This window comes from Cornus florida, unplaced genomic scaffold, assembly GCF_030987335.1.
Source record: "Cornus florida cultivar Cherokee Brave unplaced genomic scaffold, ASM3098733v1 CherokeeBrave_3.0.0_Hap2_Chr05, whole genome shotgun sequence".
In the NCBI taxonomy this organism is placed as follows: domain Eukaryota; kingdom Viridiplantae; phylum Streptophyta; class Magnoliopsida; order Cornales; family Cornaceae; genus Cornus; species Cornus florida.
Window position 1 is genome coordinate 96,188,575 of NW_026775575.1, and position 20,926 is coordinate 96,209,500.

The 20,926-nt window shown below is 40.1% G+C and overlaps 2 protein-coding genes and 1 pseudogene across 3 annotated transcripts; 1 reads left to right on the top strand and 2 right to left on the bottom strand.

Moving 5' to 3' along the window:
* Positions 1–410: 410 nt before the first annotated feature.
* LOC132309785 (G-type lectin S-receptor-like serine/threonine-protein kinase At4g27290) lies at positions 411–14,576 on the bottom strand (annotated as a pseudogene).
* On the top strand, positions 6,660–9,001 carry LOC132306039 (uncharacterized). The gene is made up of 2 exons (XM_059803236.1): positions 6,660–8,215; positions 8,319–9,001. Exons 1-2 carry the CDS (start codon positions 6,660–6,662, stop codon positions 8,938–8,940), a joined length of 2,178 nt encoding a protein of 725 aa, XP_059659219.1. The 3' UTR covers positions 8,941–9,001.
* A 1,191-nt stretch (positions 14,577–15,767) lies between the features above and the next one.
* On the bottom strand, positions 15,768–20,699 carry LOC132307773 (G-type lectin S-receptor-like serine/threonine-protein kinase At4g27290). 2 transcript variants are annotated; one of them, XM_059805634.1, is made up of 7 exons: positions 19,189–20,699; positions 18,616–18,765; positions 18,308–18,465; positions 17,113–17,323; positions 16,614–16,851; positions 16,382–16,532; positions 15,768–16,299 (listed from the first exon to the last, which is right to left on the bottom strand). In XM_059805634.1, the coding sequence occupies exons 1-7, from the start codon at positions 20,501–20,503 to the stop codon at positions 15,982–15,984; spliced, it is 2,541 nt and encodes an 846-aa protein (XP_059661617.1). In that variant the 5' UTR covers positions 20,504–20,699; the 3' UTR covers positions 15,768–15,981. The 2 variants fall into 2 exon arrangements, with proteins under 2 accessions (XP_059661617.1, XP_059661618.1); XM_059805635.1 differs by lacking the exons at positions 17,113–17,323; positions 18,308–18,465; positions 18,616–18,765; positions 19,189–20,699 and adding an exon at positions 16,971–17,106.
* Positions 20,700–20,926: the final 227 nt, after the last annotated feature.

Genomic DNA, 20,926 nt, shown 5'->3' on the forward strand with positions numbered 1-20,926 from the left:
GAATGAAGCCAACAAATCCGACCTCCATTCCTTTTTCTTTTCAACATTTTTTATTGACAACCAACGATGATATGTGATAATAAGATTGTGCCACATATGTGGTCAGGCTGATGCAACCGTGAGGATCTAAGTATTGTCCAATTTGAAAATCTTGACATTTGATGCTGACAAGACATGAGAAAGACATAAAATAAAAATTTGGAATCAAACTAAAAAACGAGGTTGGATTCACCATGGTAACTAGTAAGAATTTGATGTTTTCTTTGCTAAATAGGAAAGAGCAGTAATTTGAGTCTTCTAGATACCTTACCTTCTCTCTTCAGCTTCCTCCTCCTAAATAGGTAATATAGAAATGACTATAATCTTCAAACGTCCCTTTACATGGGAGCTGCTATGTGTCGTCCCTGCACAATCAAAATTTACCACAATGTAAAGCAACTACAATTTAAGGCAGGAAAACTAAGAACTAAAGCAACAGTAAAAGAAGGCACTTGTTTTTTTGTAAATGACCGTCTTTAGGAGACTTTTCTTTCACTGATGTAATTCATCCTGAAGGCACAACCATGAAGCAGGCATTTTAAGAAGAGTAATTGCAGCAAATTTTCTGCAAATAATCGATATCATTTTTCCGGTTTAGGAACACTACTCTTAAATAACATTAGATATATATATATATATTGGTTTAGGCCTCACCGCAAATGATATTAACATAAAAAATGCCAATTTCAAAAGTCCTTCAAGTTTAAGCATTATGGACAATTTCAATTGGAAACTTTGTTGAGCACTAACCTTGTGGCACTTGTTTATTGTTTTTGGCCTACCACGGCTCAACCTTGAACCTCACATCATACGTTGTCCTAATACTGTGACCACTGATTATTTAATTATCACCAGTCAATCTAAGCAAATTCCCTGCTCCTTTGCCCCAAAACTAAACAATTTTTCTTGCACTGATAGATGAGGAAAGCAACTAGGTGCCTTTACAGACTTAATGGTGGTAAAAAGACGAAATGCTCATCACCGGTTGTAACTGAATTGGAAGCAAAGTTGGGGAGAAAAAAAAAGTGTAAACATAAAACTTAAATCAGTTACATTTTCAATTTTCTAGTTTGCTAAGGAGTAAGTTCATACCTAATTCTAAGGCTGCCATTCTCAGATACAGATCTTGCCCATTTTCAGTATACTCTATAATGTCAATCAGCTCACCGAACCAAAGCAAGCGTCCACTTCCCCCTCCTCTGATATCCATATTTGCATAAGCGGTGCAAGAGCAGTTCCCAAGCACAGCTTCTGGCATTCCTCAAGGTTCATGCTCTCATTGAACCAGGAGTGTTGTGTGTCTGGCAATTTCACTCCAGAATATCTTAGAAAGCCATCTCCTTTCCCACAATCCAATTGAGTCCTTCGAACACACCCATTAGACCAATCTGCTACATCCCATTCTTCAATATATTTTGGTTTAAATCCCTTCAGGCACCCACATGCTGGAGAGGAGTAGATGTTACAACTACCATATGCACCACATAATGCATAACGGCCACAGGTATCCATCTCTGCAGCCAAGTAAAGAGACCAATCTTGGATGCGATCAATCCAGGTGAAACGCTGTACGATGCCACTTGGGTTCAACACCATCCTTGTAACAATTGAACTATTGATAAGGTCATACTTGTAATATATCTCCTCGTGATTTATAACAAACTCAAATGCATATATTGGGTTTGGCTTCAAAATAGGCATGCCACTAAAACTTATACCATTCCAGGGTCCAGAACGGAACTCCACAACCTTGCCTTTCCTCAAAAATATTTGTGGATACCCATTGGGATCAAGCTGCTCCACATAGTCGCCATGGGAAGGATCATCACTACTCTTCCAGGATGACATGTACTTATCCAGACCAGTTACCAAGTCCTTTCCAAACTTCATGCCTGGTAAAAATGTGTCACCAGGATAATCAAAACTCTGCCACAGGAAACGTTCTGGGTCAATACTATCACTTCCATCTCTCATGACAAGATTCCTTGTATCCAAAACCTCTACAATTGGATTCTTTGTGTATCTTGATGAGTTGGATGACCAAATTATGCTATTGTTAGAATCGAGTAGTACTAGAAATCCCTGTACATTGATTCTTTTTTTTTTTTTTTTGATAAGTAAAAATTTATAAAAACGCTCAAAAGAGGAGCGGATCCCAAAGAAACACAAAGGCCAAAAAAAGCCTCAAGCCTTCAAAGAGGCCAAAAAAGAAACAATCTCCTCTAAAGATCTATAATCTCTCTCTGAAACCCAACAAAAAAGAGTGGAAATAGTAGAGAACTTAAGCAAAGAGACAGGCTTCTCCTTTGCATCAAAATATCTCCGATTTCTCTCCAGCCAAATACAAAGTGGACTAGCCCTCCAGGCATCTCGAATGAGAGGCCCAACTGAGAAGCCTCTCCAAGCCTCAATCAACCCACTAGTGGAACAAGGCATAACTCAGGGAACTCCAAACAAACCAAACATCAAAACCCAGCAGTCTCTAGCCATACTACAGTGCAACAGAAGATGATCAACTGTCTTCTCATCACGCAAGCACAAGTAACAACGGTTAACCACCACCTGATTCCTCCTCCTCAAATTATCCTGGGTTAAAATCTTTTCCAAAACAGAAGTCCAAGCAAAGAAAGCCACTTTGAGGGGGACCTTAGAACGCCAAATAGACTTCCAAGGGAAGGGATCCCCAGCATCAACTGTAAGACACCTGAAAAAAGATCTAACCTCGAACCGACCCTGAGAGTTAGGAACCCAAAGCCAACCATCCCATCTATGATCACCTAGCTATACAAAACCTCCAACAAACGAGAAACGTCCTCAATCTCCCAATCCTGAAAATGCCTCCTAAACTGAACATCCCAAGTCAGTCTTCCGTTATCAAGATGATAACAGTCAAACACCATGGTCTGTCTATGAGAAGCAATCTTGAAGAGCTGAGGGAAAGAGAGAGCAAGAGAAAGCTCCCCACACCAAACATCCTCCCAAAATCGAATCCTCCAACCATCCCTGATCCGAAAGCAAACATGATTGCAAAAATCCTCCCACCCCTTCCGAATGAAGGTCCAAACCCCCACCCCCCTAGGACCACGCACCTCAAGAGAACTCCACCCTCCGTTGCTCTCCCCAAATTTGCAAGTGATAACTCTCCTCCAAAGCCAATGCCTCTCAAACCCAAACCTCCAAAGCCATTTCTCGAGGAAAGTCTTATTGAAAGGCAATAACCTCCTAAGCCCTAAACCTCCACATCGAATCGGACGGCGCACCTGCTCCCAACGAACCAGATGGTACTTGAACTCCTCTCCTCTCCCCCCCAAAGAATATTGCGCTGCAACCTCTCAAATCTCTCAGTCATAGAAGAAGGAATCTGAAAGAGAGATGAAATAAGTGGGGAGGCTAGAAAGGGTGCTCTTGATCAGAGTGGCCCTCCCTCCCTTAGAGAGATACTGCTTCTTCCAACCCACTAGTCTCCTCTCAAATCTATCCACAATCGAGTCCCAACACCCCACACATCTCGAAGGGGCTCCCAGAGGCAACCCTAAGTAAGAAATGGGGAAAGAGCCAATGCGACAACCAAGAATCTGAGCAAACATCTCGATCTCAGGAACCTCCCCAACTGGAACCAGAATGCTCTTTCCAACATTCACCTTAAGCCCGGAAACAACTTGGAACCAAATCAAAACACATCTCAAATACCTCAGTTGGGACGTATCAGCATCACAAAGAACTAAAGTATCATCCGCAAACATCAAGTGGGAAATTTCTAACTGACTAGCAACATCTCTGCAGCTCTGCCCACCCAAAAACCTCTCAAAAACCCCAACTCAACAGCCCTCTTCAACAATCTACTAAGAGCCTCCATCACAAAAAGGAACGGGAAAGGAGAAAGTGGATCCCTTTGTCTCAATCCCCTCGAACTAGTGAAAAACCCCGACGGAGCACCATTCACAAGGACAGAGAAACGAGCGCTAGAGATACAAAAATGGATCCATCTCCTCCATCGCTCACCAAACCCCATCCTCTCCAATAAGTAGAGTAGGAAGTTCCAATTGACATGATCGTACGCCTTCTCAATATCCAGCTTACACAAAACACCCGGAACCCCACTGCTCAATCTGGAGTCCACACATTCGCTAGCAATAAGAACTGAATCCAAAATCTAACGACCTCCCACAAAGGCACTCTGAGAATCAAAAATTACACCATCCAGAACCTTTTTCAACCTGGAAGCCAAGACTTTTGCAATCAACTTGTAAAAGCATCCCACCAAGCTAATAGGGCGAAAATCCCTAACATCCAGCGCCCCTCTCTTTTTCGGAATGAGAGCAATAAAAGTGGCATTCAAACTTTTCTCAAAAGAGCCCCGGGTATGAAAGGCGTGGAAAGAACCCATCACCTCCTCTCAAACCACCTCCCAGCACTCCAAGAGGAATCTCATTGAAAAACCATCAGAACCTAGGGCTTTATCCCCATTACAGCTCTTCAAAGCGGTCAAAACTTCCTCCTCAGAAAATGGCTCCTCCAAAACAGAGCACTCCTCACTCGAAATAGAATTAAAATGAAGCCCTGCAAGAAAAGGTCGCCAACCAGAAGGTCCAATGAACAACTTCGAGAAATACTTAGCAAAACCTTTACAAATCTCCTCCTCTTTACAAAACACCTCCCCATCCACCCGAATCCTCCCAATGTGATTACCCCTTCTATAAGCATTGGCAAGTTTATGAAAAAACTTCGTGTTATTGTCACCTCCCTTGAGCCACAACGCTCTAGACTTTTGCCTCCACGAAATCTCCTCTGTGATAGCAATCTCAACAAACTCCGCCTGACACTTCACCCTCCTAAGCTTTAAGGAATCCGCCAAAATACCTTGACCCTCCATCCTTTCAATATCAGCAATCTCAGAAAAAACCCGGTTCTTCCTCCAAACCAGATTTCCAAAAACCTCTTTGTTCCAGACTTTAAGATTAATCTTCAAAATACGCAACTTACCTGCAAGAGAATGACTAGGGGTGCCAACCACACCATATCCCAACCACCATGAACGGACTCGCTCCAGAAAACTGTCTGCCCGAAGCCACATATTCTCAAATTTGAAAGGGGTTCGTCTACTACACAAGCCACGACAATCCAACTGCAATGGAACATGGTCAGAAAAAGGGCGAGCCAAAGTGGCCTGAACCACATCAGAGAACTTCTCCTCCCAATCACTCGACACTAGGAATCTGTCAAGTCGAGAGAGGGTAGGAGGAGAGCGACCACTAGACCAAGCAAAAGGCTCACCCACCAAAGGCAAATCAAACAAACAAAAAGCATCAATGAACTCTGAGAAGGCCTCCATGTCGACCGTCTACCTCCCGTCAACCTTTGAAAAGGAGAACGAACAACATTGAAGTCCCCACCAAAGCACCAAGGAAGCGACCATCTCCTTTGAACTAGGAAGCACGGACACTCCGAAATAGGCAAAGAATCCGTGTCGGACACGAACACGCGTCGGACACGGCCCGACACGTGTCGGACACGGCAAAAAGCGTGTCTGGAATTTTTTATTTTTTAAAAATTTTCGGACACGGATTGGACACGGCACGGATACGGCACGGACACGCGTCCGACACGCCAGGGTGTGTGTCCGACACGCGTGTCTTATTTTTGGGGGTTTAAAAGATAATTTTTAAAAGAAAGTTGGGTTAAAGTACAAATATATAAAGTTATTTACTTACTTATGTGGTCAGAACATAATAATTTTAAACTTTCAAGGTTAATATGTAATTTTAAACAAAAGAGATAGATATTTAAGGCAGTCATTACACTATTACAAGATCAGATTCAAAGGACGGGGGTTGTGCTCTCTCAAACTGACGACGAAGCTCTGCAACTTCCTGCTGCAGATCAAAGCGACTCCTTCCAGCCTCCAGGTCAGTCTCTCTCTCTCTTTCTCTCTCTCTCTCCTCTCTTTTCTTCCTCCTCCTTCCTCTTTTCTTTCTTTTTCTTCACAAACCCTAGTTTCTTTCTTTCTTCTTCATTTTTTTTTTCTTTTTCCTTTTTCACAAACCCAGATTCTTTCTTTCTTCTTTATCTATTTTTTTTTTGTTTTTTTTTCGTTTTCCTTTTTCAAAACCCCAGTTTCTTTCTTTTTCTTTTCTCTCTCCTTTGTTTTTTTTTTCCCCCGTTTTTCACTAACCCCAGTTTCTTTCTTCTTCATCTATTTTTTATTTTTTGTTTTTTGTTTTCCTTTTTCAAAACCCCAAATTCTTTCTTTTTCTTTTCTCTCTCTTCCCCCCCCCCCCCCCCTCCCCTCCACTAACCCCAGTTCACAAACCCGTCTTCTTCTTTTCTGGTATTTTTCCTTTTTTACAGACCTTAATTTCTTTCCTAATTTCTTTCTTCTGCTTCTTCTTCTTCTTCTCTGTTGTCTTTATTCTTGCTTTAAATTTTAGCTTGTGTGAGTCGTGACTTATTGACCTGTAAATGAATTGGATTTCATCTTTGATTTAATTTCAGCTATTGCATATGACTTATGAATCTGTAGCAAATAGGAATTTATTTTTTCTTTGCTGACTGTTCTTTCTTTGCTGACTGCTGTAAGTATGGATTTTTTTTCTTTTCTTTTTATGTCTAGGGAATTAGACATGTCATTGTCTACATCAGTTGCTAGTTGTACTCCTCAATTCGAACAAGATGATAACAAACCACTTTGGAACTATGTCACACAATTAGAAAAAATTGGTGGTGGAGGAGGAAATTTTTTATTCAAATGCCACTTTTGTAATAACGAATTCAAGGGGTCTTATACAAGAGTTAAAGCCCACTTGTTGCAGAACACTGGTATGGGTATTCGTATATGTCCAAAAGTCACATATCAGAATATTGCAGAAATGCAAAAAGCAATTGAAGAAGCCGAATTGAGAATTAAAAATTCTAAACCAAAAAAAGTTCCTTTGCCGCCGTCTAGTGCATCATTGGGTGGTACTACTAGTCTCACTCAGGAGGCTTATGTACCAAAGAAAAGAAAGGCAAGTGGGGGTGCCATTGGGAAGGCATTTAATAATGAGGCTCGGGAACAATTGCACTCAGAGATTGCTAGGATGTTTTATTCCGCAGGATTGCCGTTTCATCTAGCAAGAAACCCGTATTATGTGAGTTCATACAACTATGCTGCAAATAATCCTCTGTCAGGTTATTTGCCTCCGGGTTATAATCTATTGAGAACCACTCTACTTCAAAAAGAAAAGGCAAATATTGATAGATTATTGCAACCAATTAGGAGTACATGGAAGGCAAAGGGTGTTAGCATTGCAAGTGATGGTTGGAGTGATCCACAAAGGCGGCCTTTAATTAATTTTATGGCTATGACAGAAGGAGGTCCCATGTTTTTGAAAGCTGTTGATTGTTCCGGTGGAATTAAAGACAAGTTTTTCATTTCCAATTTGTTGAAGGAAGTCATAAATGAGGTTGGCCCCCAAAATGTGATCCAAGTAATTACAGACAATGCCCCAAATTGCAAGGCTGCTGGACAACTAATTGAAGGGCAATTCCCTCACATTGTTTGGATACCTTGTGTGGTCCATACTCTTAATCTTGCCCTCAAAAATATTTGTGCTGCAAAAAATGTGGAAAAGAATGAAATTGCATATGCAGAGTGTGGTTGGATTCTTGATTATGCTGATGAGGTTACAATAATAAAGAATTTCATCATGAACCATTCAATGAGATTAGCTATTTTCAATGAGTTTGTCAGCTTGAAGTTGCTTTCAGTTGCAGAGACACGCTTTGCTTCTGTTATTGTGATGATGAAAAGATTTAAACTTATAAAAGGTGGTCTCCAAGCAATGGTCATAAGTGACAAGTGGACTTGCTATAAGGAGGATGATGTAGGAAAGGCCGATTATGTGAGAGAGAAGCTGTTGGATGAACAATGGTGGGGAAAGATTGATTATATCCTTTCCTTTACTTCACCTATTTATGACATGCTAAGGGCTTGTGATACCGATAAGCCTTGTCTTCACTTAGTTTATGATATGTGGGATACAATGATTGAAAAAGTGAAGATGGCAATATATAGGTATGAAAGAAAGCGACAAAGTGAAAGTTCTTCCTTTTATGAAGTGGTGCATGGGATACTTGTAGCTCGTTGGAACAAGAACAATACTCCGCTTCATTGCTTGGCACATTCACTAAATCCAAGGTAAATCATTAGATATTAATTTGTAAGCTAAAGAAGTTTTAATCTTAGTTTAGAATTAAGGAAATTAAATTATGAATTAAATGCATTCTCTTATTTATTGTAGGTACTATAGTGATGTGTGGCTTAGTGAAGACCAAAGTCGAGTTCCACCACACAAGGATTTAGAGGTCTCAAGAGAGAGAACAAGGTGCCTTAAAAAATACTTTAGTGACCCACAAGAGCGTTCAAAAGTCCAATTGGAGTATGCTAATTTTTCATCAAACTCGGGGGAATTTGGGGAGAGTGATTCTATATGTGATAGATATACCATGGATCCTAAAAGTTGGTGGGTTGTACATGGTTCATATGGTCCCTTGCTTCAAGAGTTAGCTTTGAAGTTGCTAGTCCAGCCTTCTTCCTCCTCATGTTGTGAGAGGAACTGGAGTACTTATTCTTTTATTCACTCATTGAGAAGGAACAAGATGGCGCCACAACGGGCTGAAGATTTGGTTTTCATTCATAGTAATCTCCGTCTTCTGTCAAGGAGAACCCCACAGTACAATGAAGGACGAACTAAGATGTGGGATATTGCAGGAGATGCATTTGATTCATTTGGTGATGTTGGGGTGCTTGAGGTTGCAAACCTCTCACTTGATGAGCCAGAATTAGAGGCGGTATTATTTACCGATGATGGAAGTGTTAATGATGATGAGATTCATGAGACAATTGATGATGAACAACAATAGATGAATGCTGATATGTTCTTTTTTTTTTTGTTTTGGACTACCCTTTTGGTATTGTAAATGGTAAAGTACTAGGTCAAATGATGGATGGGAATAGATGATAGTACACTGACTTGTTTTTGTATCTTTTTTGGGACTAGCCTTTAGGTTTTTGTGAATGTTAAGTGCTAACAGTACAGTCCTGAATGTTAAACAATCATGAATGTTAATAGTCCTTTCAGTCTATGCTTTTGTATTTGGAGTAAAGTTGCAATGATGATTAAATGATACTAGTTATTATTCTAATATCTTGTTTTTTATTTGGTTTTATAACTCTGCAACATTGTTCTTTTATAGTTTATTAGTTATAAGTTATGATTTGTATATATTTTCCATTGTGAGGTTGATGAAAAATAGTAACACTCGGTAATTTTTAAAGTACTACATCATATATATATATATACACTATTCGCCGTGTCCGTGTCCTAATTTTTTTGGATTTGCCGTGTCGCCGTGTCCGTGTCGTGTCGTATCCGTGTCCCGTATCCGTGTCCGTGCTTCTTAGCCTTTGAACCTCCCCCAGTTCCTTCCAAAGCAAATGACGCTCACAATCCTCTGTAAGACCATAAACACTAGAAAAAACCCAACGAAAACCATCCTCCAACAAAGAGAGAACACATGAAACGGAGAAAAGCCCAACCTGAGAGTCCATTAAAAAGACCCACCGGTTATCCCACATAATAAGGATACCGCCCGAAGAACTAATCGCATCCAAAGCAATCCACTCCACAAATCTCCCTCATCACAAGCTTCGCACAAACAAGTCCGTCATTGAAGCAATTTTGGTTTTTTGAAGACACACAACATGCCCACCCCATTTACGAATCACCGACTTCACAACCTTCCTTCTAACCGGGTCATTGAGACCCCGAACATTCCATGAAAGAATTCGTAGCTTCATAGGGAAACTTTTGAGTTGACTGCCTCTCCCCTCCCTCCCCTACCCTTCTCCCTCAACCCCCTACTCCTCTTCTCATAAGTGACAAGAGTCGAGGGGCTTGGAACACCCCTCAACAATCCCCACCGGAAGACTTCCCCCACTCCCCCTACTATCAACAATCTGAGAATTAAGAACATCCAGAAACGGATTTGTCGCCTCCTCCAACCTACCCTCGAAAGAAACTCCCAAAAGGGAACCAATCTCAATTCCTTTTTCCGTCACCCACTCCTCCTCCAAAACAGCCCCACCCGCCTCACAGCCAGCCCCCACCTCAAACTCTCCAATCGGTCTAACAATAGCCAAAGGGGCAACAAAATCATAATCAGTCTCATCATCATTCCACTGACTCATCCCCAAATCCCCATAAAGCGAAGAACACGACCCATCCTCCCCCTCCTTAAGAAACAAAGAAGGAGAGCAGCAGGCCAGTGGAGTCCTGAACACTTCTTCAAACAAAGGACCGCCAGGCTCATTATGGATGCCTTTCAAGGCTAGATGAGCCCGCAACTCATTAAGAAACACAGTAGCAGAAACATTGTCAAGACAAATCTGAACATCTCTCCCTACACAAACAGTGACACAGTCACCCTTTCGAACCACAGACTTCGGATGACTCCTCCCATCAACCTGATTACACCCAAGCAATCCTTCCAATCGACACTCCAAGCCATCCTCAAAAACCGAGGAAAGGTTCCTGGAGACGGAAGAAACAGACCCCTTCATCTTCTCTAAGGACTTCCTCAACACTCCTGAAGAAGGAGAAAGGGGAGCAGAAGAGGGAACAAACTGTGAGAAGTTTTGCAGTGGATCAGACTTACCCGGATCACAATCAGCAGTGGGAACCCACTTTTGTTTCTCCTTCCGAGTCCACCTTCGTTGGAATGTAGGGAGAGAAAGCCTCTTAGCTTTCAAACGATGCCCTTGCGGTAGCTTCTTGACACGCCGTCGACCTTTGAGAAGAGGTGAAACCGGCTGTTGCAATGATGGGCCAACAAAAGAAGAGAGAGGTCCAAATCGATTGGCCATCTCAGGTCTAGAACATGATAACTTAGGCCCAACCGGCTCAGAAAATAGCCCAACCAAAATCTCACGACCCAACCCAGTAGAAGGACCAACCGAGCAATCAGCTTCTTTAAAATGGGCCGCCTTAACACGTCCACTACCACACAACAATGATTCAGGCATATTGCAAACAGTAGGCCCAGAAACCAGCCCACAAGGAAAATAATTGTGGTCCTTCACAGCCTTCGCCCCATTCGCTGGCCCAACAGAAAGCCCATCAGCACTTGAGCCCATCTTAACATTACACGCCCACTATTTTGAATTCAACTTGGATACAGCTGTATCCCAATTTGAACGGATATCACACCTGTGCCAACCACGTGTTGGTTTGCCTTGTCTCTCCCTCTCACGCATTGAAAGCGCATGAAACCCACCTCGTTGAAAGTTCCTGCTCCATCTTTGTATCAACGCCTGACGGCCAAGACCTCCACCCCTCTAAAAATTCCGATCACCATCCGACGAACGAGAAGAGCTTTCCTTCCTTCGTTGAGTGAAAAAAACGTCTGAAGAATACTATGTTTCGATCCCAAAGCTTATCCCTCCATTCCTTCCATCACTGAAACTCATCCATCCCCTTATCACCCATGGAAACCCATCTCAACCACTCTGCCTCCTTCAGTAGGTGAGAGCCATCACCCCCTTCAAGACTGTCTGTTGTCGGAACAAGTTGAGGAGGCAATTCCTCCCAAATAGCCACCTTAAAGCAAAGACGATCATCACGAACAAAAATGAACGGCGAGCAAACACTGCCACCGTGAGACGAACTTTTTCAGCGTCAAGGAACTCATCGACATCCACCCAAATGAAACCTCCACACAAATCACCCACCGTCACAAAGAGAGCATGGCTCCAAAGGTGAAGAGTGAGGCCAAACAACGTCACTCTCTTCAGCCCTTGCTCTTTCAACACCTCGGAACACCCCGCCCTAAAACACCATGGATCCACACGAAGGGTGGCCTTCCCCCAGTCAAGTCGCCCCTCCTTAAGCACTCTTTCTGCCTCCACCGAAGAAGGGAACCGAAAAAGGAGCAAAGAGTCCGGCAGAGGCGACACAACCACAGCCGGCAAAACCTTCCAAGCTCGTGAGGCCCAAGCTGCAATCTGGGCTCGATCACCCACTTCTTTGTCAAATTTCCCCACCAAACAAGACTTTAAATCATCTCTTCTCTTACCAACCGAGTCATCATCCAAGAAAATAGAACAACCTCTGTATGTAGATGTTGTTCTTGCAGAACCACCTTGAAACAGACGAGGTAGTCCCTTCAAAGCACCTGAGGTATCGGTGAGTGGGATATCTCTATTGGCAACCCATACTACTGTCCCAGTTGATATACTCTTGTACCATATTCCCAAATATCGATTCTTGGAAGCAACGGGGCTAAAAAAATCCCAGTTCAAAGTTCCCAGCAGCTGAAACAATGGTGTCACCTTCTCTAATTGTTTGATTTGCAATTATTTTGTCTACTGCAGCTGAGGTTATTTGCAGAATAGAGAATAAAACGGAGCAAAACAATAATGTGGTGAAGCCATCCATTGATCATTGATGTACTCATGTCTCCATGGTGTATGTATAGTTATGATTCTCACAGAGGGTTGTTCTTGCTCAAATCTGCTCCACCATCACTGCAATTCTAAGGCTGGGCTTTCTTCAAGACTGCCCTACAGCTAGGAAAATTTTTTCAGAATGGAATCTATCCCCCTCTTGCTGCAGACCCCCTCCTCGTCCGCCGGATACTACCAATCGCCGGCTCAATGCCGGAGCCTAAGTTCATCGGACTGAATGACTGATAACCACCATTAACAGCAACCAAGGCAGTTAATTTTGGTTTTCAGTTATTGTGTAAGGTTAGGTGTTATTATTTGGGCCTGGTCCCTCTTGTTTTGCCTTAACTGGGCTTGTAATCCCTTGCGGGCTGTTTGGCCAAAGGCCCACATTGTAATTACTTTTACATTTATAATATTTGCTTAAAATTCCAAAAAAAAAAAAAAAAAGTATAGTTATGATTCGAAAGTCTTGACTTGACCAATGGGATGCATAGACATTTGAGAGAATATAGGCCTCACTTTTATGCAGAGTAATCTTTTTTCTTTCTTTTTGATACTTTGTAGATCTACAATATGAACTGGGAGACACATGTTTTAGCTTTCAAGTGGTGGGCCTAAGGTTCTGGAATATTGCATGAATGACAAACATTCAATCATTTTCTTTTGAATAATCAAACCACCTATGAATGGTGTAGTTACTTTCATTTGTTCGTGGCCTTTGATTTGCATACATGTAGAACAAAACATCAAAGAGCCAATCTAGATTTAGGCAATGAATTGAGGATCATTTCACATATAACACAATGATGAAGCCATTGAGAGAACAACAATCACCCACGTTTAATTTCAAATCGCAAAACCAGGGCAACTCTTTTGATTTAGCACTAAAACTTCCATATGATTTTCTGCTTATAATTTCAGATTTAATTTGCTTTGCTTATTGAAATTGCATGCAAAGACTTGAAAAAATGGGGTCAATACTCAATACAGACACTAATGATAGTTAGCAAGAAATGGCAACGTAAACCGAAGCATGAAACATGGGTTCAAAATATCATTAGAAACCAATTGGTGATATAAGATCAATTTATTGGTGATATAAGATCAATTTTGGAACCTGACTGAGATATTTGATTAAATCAATAGAAAATCAAGGGATAAACAACACCCCATCCATAAATTCCATCAAGGCTAGAGATTCAAAACTAGGAGACATCATCCAAAGTTGATAACACACGGGCCTTTTCTTTTTCCCTGAGTCATAGGAAATTGAACAGTACAAGTCGTTTGATGTGAGTGGGGGGCATAAACCAGAAAAAGAACAATTACAGAAATTTTCACATTTCAAAATGTACAAAATTACTAAAAAACTTGTAAACCTCACCACTGATGTCATTGAACAAGTCCGATGGCGGAATTCTAAATGTACTCCACACATTTCACAAAGATTTCACAAAGGACAAAACTTGCCTCCTGCCTTGTCTAGAGGAACTTCCCCTGATAGTGAAAGTTGAGGTGTCCCAAAATGATCAGAACCCTAAAAGATGGGTTACCCGGTAGAACCCTAACCCATAATTTCTCCAACTGTTTCACCTAGCAACATCGCCGGCAGTGGCATTGGCCGCCAATCCCCTGCATCAAATTATCATGTTGTTAGACCATCCAAAAGACCTATCCAACACTGTTTGAGGGCATTATTGATACATAATATATATATAGAGAGAGAGACCTGTATTTTTTGGCAGCTTTCCTGGTGAAGATTTCAGGGGTTAGCATTTTTTATAGGCTGAAACGAATCAGAAACACGATTTCTCTCTCTCAATAAGAAAATGAACAATCCCAAGGAGACGAAGCAAAGCCCCTCCTCTTCTTCTCCAATGGCGTCACTCTCCTCTCTCTTCCTCTCCAATCCTTGTTCCCCCAGCCCCAAAACCCTAACCCTAAACCTACTTTTCGTCTTTTTTTTTGAGAAACCCAATCTCACCACCGAACCACCGCCCCCTTCAGAGGAGAAGTCTATCGCAGTGGCCACCGGCGAGCTCTTCCTCTGCATCGCGTCGCAAATCATCATGACAGTAAAGGCCTAACGGTGGAGCCGGAGGTGGTTTGGTGGAGAGGTCAAGAGATGGCATATGGCTTTTCCCGATTAATCCGTTAAACCTGGTTAAAATTTTTTTTTTTGTTTTTTTCATCTTTTTATTTTAAACTTTAGAAGCTAAAGTCACGTGAAGGGAAAACAGGAGCAACATCGAGGGGAGCATGGGTGAAAGAGGCAAAATTAAATTAGAAATAGTGAGAATTTGACTAGAGTGCGAAGTCTCGTTCATAGCGTGAAAGTAATATCTGTTGAAAAAGATTACGTGACTTCATTTAAAATAGTTTTTTTTTTTTTTTTTCTTTAGGTGACCTAAGAAGCTTCTTTAATGGAGAAGATATTAGTGAGTTGGGCATACAATGCCATTAGTAGGTCCAATGTATAAAAATTCACCCTATAAAAATATTGCTAGCACAAATAAAAATTCACCCTACAAAAAAAAAATTCACCCTATAAAAAAATTTGTTGATACAAATTAATTTGTTAAATTTTTATTATGTCTTGTTATTCACTGCAATAGTCACATCAAATGAGTTTCGATTGGGCACTTTACTAGGTAGTTTTTCTACTTTTGCAATGAATAAATTTTTCTTCCACACCTCACTTTGGAGCTTTAATTTTTCACTTCTTCCTTTAATAAGGGAGAAGTTACACCACCGTACGAGAGAAAAAAGATACAAGTTGAATTCGAGAACAAGGTTGAATTCGAGAAAAAATTGTAGGGTGTCGACATAAAAGAAATTGGACGTGTCCATTTGGGTCTAAATTGATTATTGTTTTTCTAATGTTTGATTTGTTCGATTTATCAATGGGGTATTAGGCACCAAAATTTGTGGATATTTTGTGGCATTGACACCTTAAGCTTCTAACTTGTCAAGTAACTACATGTTAATGTGAAGGATGATCCATTGATACAGCTTTACAGTGCCTTACTATTTGACAATTAGGAACCTCCCCTGAGAATTCCAACATTATAATACACTCTCTTAATTCTAAATTAATCAATCACCTAGATATAAAGTATTTTTTCTGAAGAATTTGCATGGTTTGACAAGATCTTAGCCAGAGTTAAGTGGCAATAACCTACCAGAAAAGAAAATGTTCAGTTGCGACCATACCAATATTCAAATCGTCCACCAAGTAGGTAAATTATGCATAATAAACCCACACTCCAAATCTGTATAATATTTATATAAAGCATAGTAGCAGTATAATAGAAATGCTCTTACAGAAATAGAAATATTTTATAAATTTTCTGATGTAATATCCCAATTCAACCAAGATAAAATGGCCTTATGGATCAAAAATGTTTTGAATTTCACAAATTAAAGAACATACAAAACACAAAAACATTGTGTTTTTTTTATCGAGCCTCTAATACTGTCATGGTGATTTCATTGACTGAACTTGTTGTCTGTGTCTGCCTGCTTGACGAATAATAATCCATTTCAGGAAAAGTTCTTTCGGTGTAAAAACCAGGCTGTTTAGGCTGAAGTAATGCACCCTCACTTCCCAGCATCAGAACCACAGATGACATGTTTGGCCTATCTTCTGGAGATTGTTGCACACATAATAGAGCAACATGGATCGATCGTAGAACTTGGGACAAACTGCATGAGTCTTCTCCTAGAGGTGCATCTATCAGTTCCAAGGACCTGCCTTCCTTAAAAAGTCTCCATGACTAGAAGTAATTCACACATCATTAGTAGAGTGTTAGTTTTAACATACAGATATAAGATAAGATTCTAAACAGGAGGACTTACATGGCCAAGAAGGTTAAGGTGGTGTTCAGGATGAAAAAAACCTCTGTTCCTCTTTCCGCTCACTATCTCCAGTACCAAAACTCCAAAGCTAAATATATCTGATTTTACAGAGAAAATTCCATCTACTGCATACTCCGGGGACATGTAGCCACTGCAGGAAATAGTGAACTAAGAAACAGATGTAGCAACAATAGGGATGGATTGTATATAAAACATGTTTTAAGATTCATACTGTGTTCCAACCACTCTTTTTGTAGTTGCTCCAGTCTCATTTTCTCCAAAACTTCTCGCTACACCGAAGTCTGATATTTTAGGGATCATGTTAACATCTAGCAAAATATTGCTAGCTTTGAGATCTCTATGGATGATTCTCAGTCGGGAATCTTGATGAAGATAAAGAAGTCCCCGAGCAACCCCATTGATAATGTCAAAGCGCTTAGGCCAATCCAGTAATTTGCCTTGGGTTTGATCTGTCAAAACTTTTCATATTAGTCTATATTGCTGCTAATTAAATGCTTGTATAACTAGAAAATGGTTCCAAAATGTCAAATCACATATTCTTTAAGAGAGCAAGTTCACGTAACCGCACATGTAACAAGGAACCAGAAAACTTTGGTGCATTTCTCTGCATACATGTACTGCCACTTGACCTTGGTTGGAACAATTTATAGCAAAACCATGTCAAAAACCAATGCTGTATGAAGTATAATTAACATGGTAAAGAGCCAAACCAAATATAAATAAATCCAAGCTTTTGTTAGGCATGTATTCATAGATCAACATCTTTTCTTCTCCTTGAAAGCAGCATCCTAGAAGCTTCACAAGATTTCGATGCTGGAGCTTTTCTATACAGATAACTTCATTCTTGAACTCATCAATTCCTTGTGTGGAATATTTTGACAACCGCTTCACTGCTATTTCCTTTCCCTCTTCCAGAATACCCTGAAACATTTACATTCGTTATAAGTAGAATATTATTTTAGACAAAATACATGTTTATATTGCTTCCTTTTGCTTTTTATCTTTTATTTACTGCCTTGTGTTGCTCTGTGTTGACATTATTTTGACTGGATTGATTACTTATTCACAACCAATATATATATACCCAAAAGAGTTTGCTTCACTCTACTAAAAATTGCTTCAATAAATCTTATATCCTTTAATTCTTTACACAAAAAGGACCTACTACAAATCAAAGTGATTCTGATTAGCAAAATCAAAATTTTCCTCTTTTTGTTTTCCCCAAAAGAAGAAGAAGAAAGAAACAGATTTTGAATGGCTAGGAAAATTTAATAATAATTAAAAGGTTGAAACTTGTCTAATGGTATATGACTCATCACCAAACATTCTGATCTTTCTATTAATAATGACATTGCACAATTTCAAGAAATTGAGAACTAAAACACAAAATTTACAAATATATATACATGAAGACATAGATGTGTTGCATCAAGAGTTTCTTCTTCAAAAGGGTCATATGTTCTGCAAAAACAGAACAAGCATTTTGCCCCATTGCTAACTAGCCATTTGTCAGGTACATATATATGCAAAAAGCCAAGCCAGTTTTATTTTGTGTGTGTGTGTGTGTGAGTGGGTGTGTTGGAGGGGGGATTGCACAAATCTACAACTTCTTAGGAACCAAAAGTGAACATTTGTTCACTCTACCAAATTAGCTGATGTTGGTTTCAATCATTTTTATTCAGAAAAGTTCACCATCTTTTAATATCCTCTTTTTGAAAGCTTGCTAATTGTAATTTTAAATTCAGAATTTTTTTTTTACTGCATTGAGAGGAAAAAAGAAAAAACCTTTAGGATATGTAATAATAGAGATAACAATGATATTAGTGCAGTTGCCTACTATCAGTATCAATTGAGCATCAGCTATATAGGTCTTAAAAATTCATGCAAGTGTATCCCTATTATTACCTTGTAAACGGGTCCAAATCCACCCTCTCCAAGCTTATTGTTGATTGAGAAGTTATTGGTCGCATTAGCTATCGTTGCTAAGTCAAACATTGGCAACTCTAGATCTTCCTTGTGGCTTTCATTAGTGCGACCTTGTTCCAAGCTGTATTCCGATCTTTCTGTAATGTAGGGTAAAAATTGAAATTAGACGAAACCAACTATTCAAAACAATTGCACTCATTTCCTTCCAAAGAGAAAAGAGCACATAAATAGAACAGTATCAGTAAACCAAACAAGCTACTTGACGATAAAATGACTATTTTAGTTACCTCCTCTCTTTAACTTTCGCTGTTTATGCTTCTTCTTCCAAACATACAAGGCCAAGGTTAGGCCCAGCATTAACACTCCTGCTAGTAATGCCAAGCCGACTATGACTTTCGTTCGCTTCTTCCTATTGGATTTGGAGCCAGCTTCGGAGACTGTCAAGTTTTCCATCCAAACAAAACCGTTAGTTAATCCCACGAAAAATAAATAAGTTTCCAACCCATGAAAGTTCCCATTTTCGAAGACAAAGCCTCTTCTTTTACTTGGTAATTAGATTTTAAAATTTAAAAATATTCAAGAATATTTAGAAAATTGTTTGTTTGATGCTATGACCATTAGTTTCTTACATTATATGATTTCAGTCACTATATAAATATTGGAAAACTAATAATCAATAAAATACAATTAAAACCAAGTTCAAGAGAATGTGTGTGAGAGCTTCTATATGCCTCCTTTCTACAACTCTGCTTGCAAAGTTGTTGAAAAGATTGGCAACTTTTTTTTTTTTTTTTTAATTTCCACACCAGAATTTAAAAGCTACTCATCTACATGTTTGGGAATATATATATCATACATACCTAACTCAGAGGAGGCCATTCTTATGTAAATATCTTGCCCACTTTCAGGGAGTTCCCTAATATCAATCAGGTCATCAAACCAGAGCAAGCAGCCACTTCCTCCTGCTGTTACGTTTATATTTGCATAAGCCATACAAGTACAGTTTTTCAAGCATACCGCCTTGCATTCCTCGAGGGTCATGCTACTATTAAACCAGGAAGACCGCGTGTCAGGCAATTTAACACCTGAATACTTGAGAAATCCATTTGATGATTCATTGTGGCAATTCAAGAGCGTTCTTCGAACACACCCACCTGACCAATCTGCTTTGTCCCAATCTTTTTGGGACCTTGGCACAAATTTATCGAGACACCCACATGCCGGGGAGTTAGCAATGCTGCAGCTACCATAGGCATGACAAATCCCATAAACATCACAGTTATCTGCTGGTGCATTAACATAGATAATCCAATTTTTTGTATTATAATTCCACGTGAAGCGCTGTACAATTCCATTCTGATTCATAACCAGCCGTGAGAAAACCGAGCTATTAACAAGATCAAATCCATAATACGCCTCAATCTGATCAAAAACGAAATGGAATGTGTAGATGCTATTTGGTTTTAAACCCACGGAGCCACTAAAGCGGAGACCATTCCATGGTCCAGAGCGGTATTGCTCAACGGAACCTTTCAGGAGGACTAATTGTGGATAGCCACTAACATCAAGTCCAAAAGTATAATCACCTCTAGAAGGGTCATCACCGGACTTCCATGACCACAGACGCCTTTCAATTCCGGTTACTAGGTTCTTTCCAAGCTTCATACCCGGTAACAAAGTGTCAGATGGATAATCAAAACTCTGCCATAGGAAATTCTGACCGTTTGCAGCATCATTTGCATCTTTGACGACAAGATTACCCGAATCCAAAAGCTGTGCAACCGGGCTGTGTGTGCTACTGTTTGATGATGAATTTGAAGAAGACCAGAAGATGGTGTTTGTACTATTGACAAGCACGAGAACTCCTCCGTCAGTGAGCTTTAGGACACCTCCTCCTGAAGTATCAGTAAGTGGAGTGTCTCTGTTGGCAACCCATACCACAGTCCCATTAGATATTTTCTTGTACCAAATCCCCAAGTATCGATTCGTGGAAGTGGTGCCCAGGGGGCTGAAAAATCCCAATTCGAATGTTCCGTCTGAAGTGACCATGGTTTGCCCATCTGAAAGAGAGAGAGTTGTAGTAATGGTGTCTAATTCTACTGCATCAGAGATTATTGATAAAATGGAAAACACAGAATACAAGAAAAGAATTATTGGTTTACTCATGCTTGACATGATGGGGTGTCTGTGTTTCTCTGTTTTTTATTCAATGTTTGGTTCAGCTAACCCATAGGGATATAGTAGGATGGTTATTGTTTGGTTAGCAGACGACAAACAAGAAAAAAACGAAATCACAAAGTTTTCAAAGTCATCCTTTCCCACTCTTAAGGCTACTAAATTAAATACAGGTGGTGTGCTAGCATGGGAATCTCCATAGCATGAATGAGCAATTGATTAAGTCATGTACTTTTGCTTAATTCCAATGGATACTTTAGTCATTTCACTAGGAAAAATGAGGCCCAGAATCTCCTATTTAAAAACAAGTTGTGACTGATGATTGACTTCCATTTGGTTCTTTCAAATTTGGAAATCCATCGTTGAATACACACAACACAATATATATAAAAAGGATCTGATTGGCATCATAAGCACGGCACC

Coding starts and splice junctions, on each gene's coding strand:
- LOC132306039 (XM_059803236.1), top strand. CDS start 6,660: ATGTCATTGTCTACATCAGTTGCTAGTTGTACTCCTCAATTCGAACAA. Junction 8,216..8,318: donor GCACATTCACTAAATCCAAG/GTAAATCATTAG, acceptor TATTTATTGTAG/GTACTATAGTGATGTGTGGC.
- LOC132307773 (XM_059805634.1), bottom strand. CDS start 20,503: ATGTCAAGCATGAGTAAACCAATAATTCTTTTCTTGTATTCTGTGTTT. Junction 18,766..19,188: donor AATGGCCTCCTCTGAGTTAG/GTATGTATGATA, acceptor AAAACTTGACAG/TCTCCGAAGCTGGCTCCAAA. Junction 17,324..18,307: donor GATTTGGACCCGTTTACAAG/GTAATAATAGGG, acceptor TAAATGTTTCAG/GGTATTCTGGAAGAGGGAAA.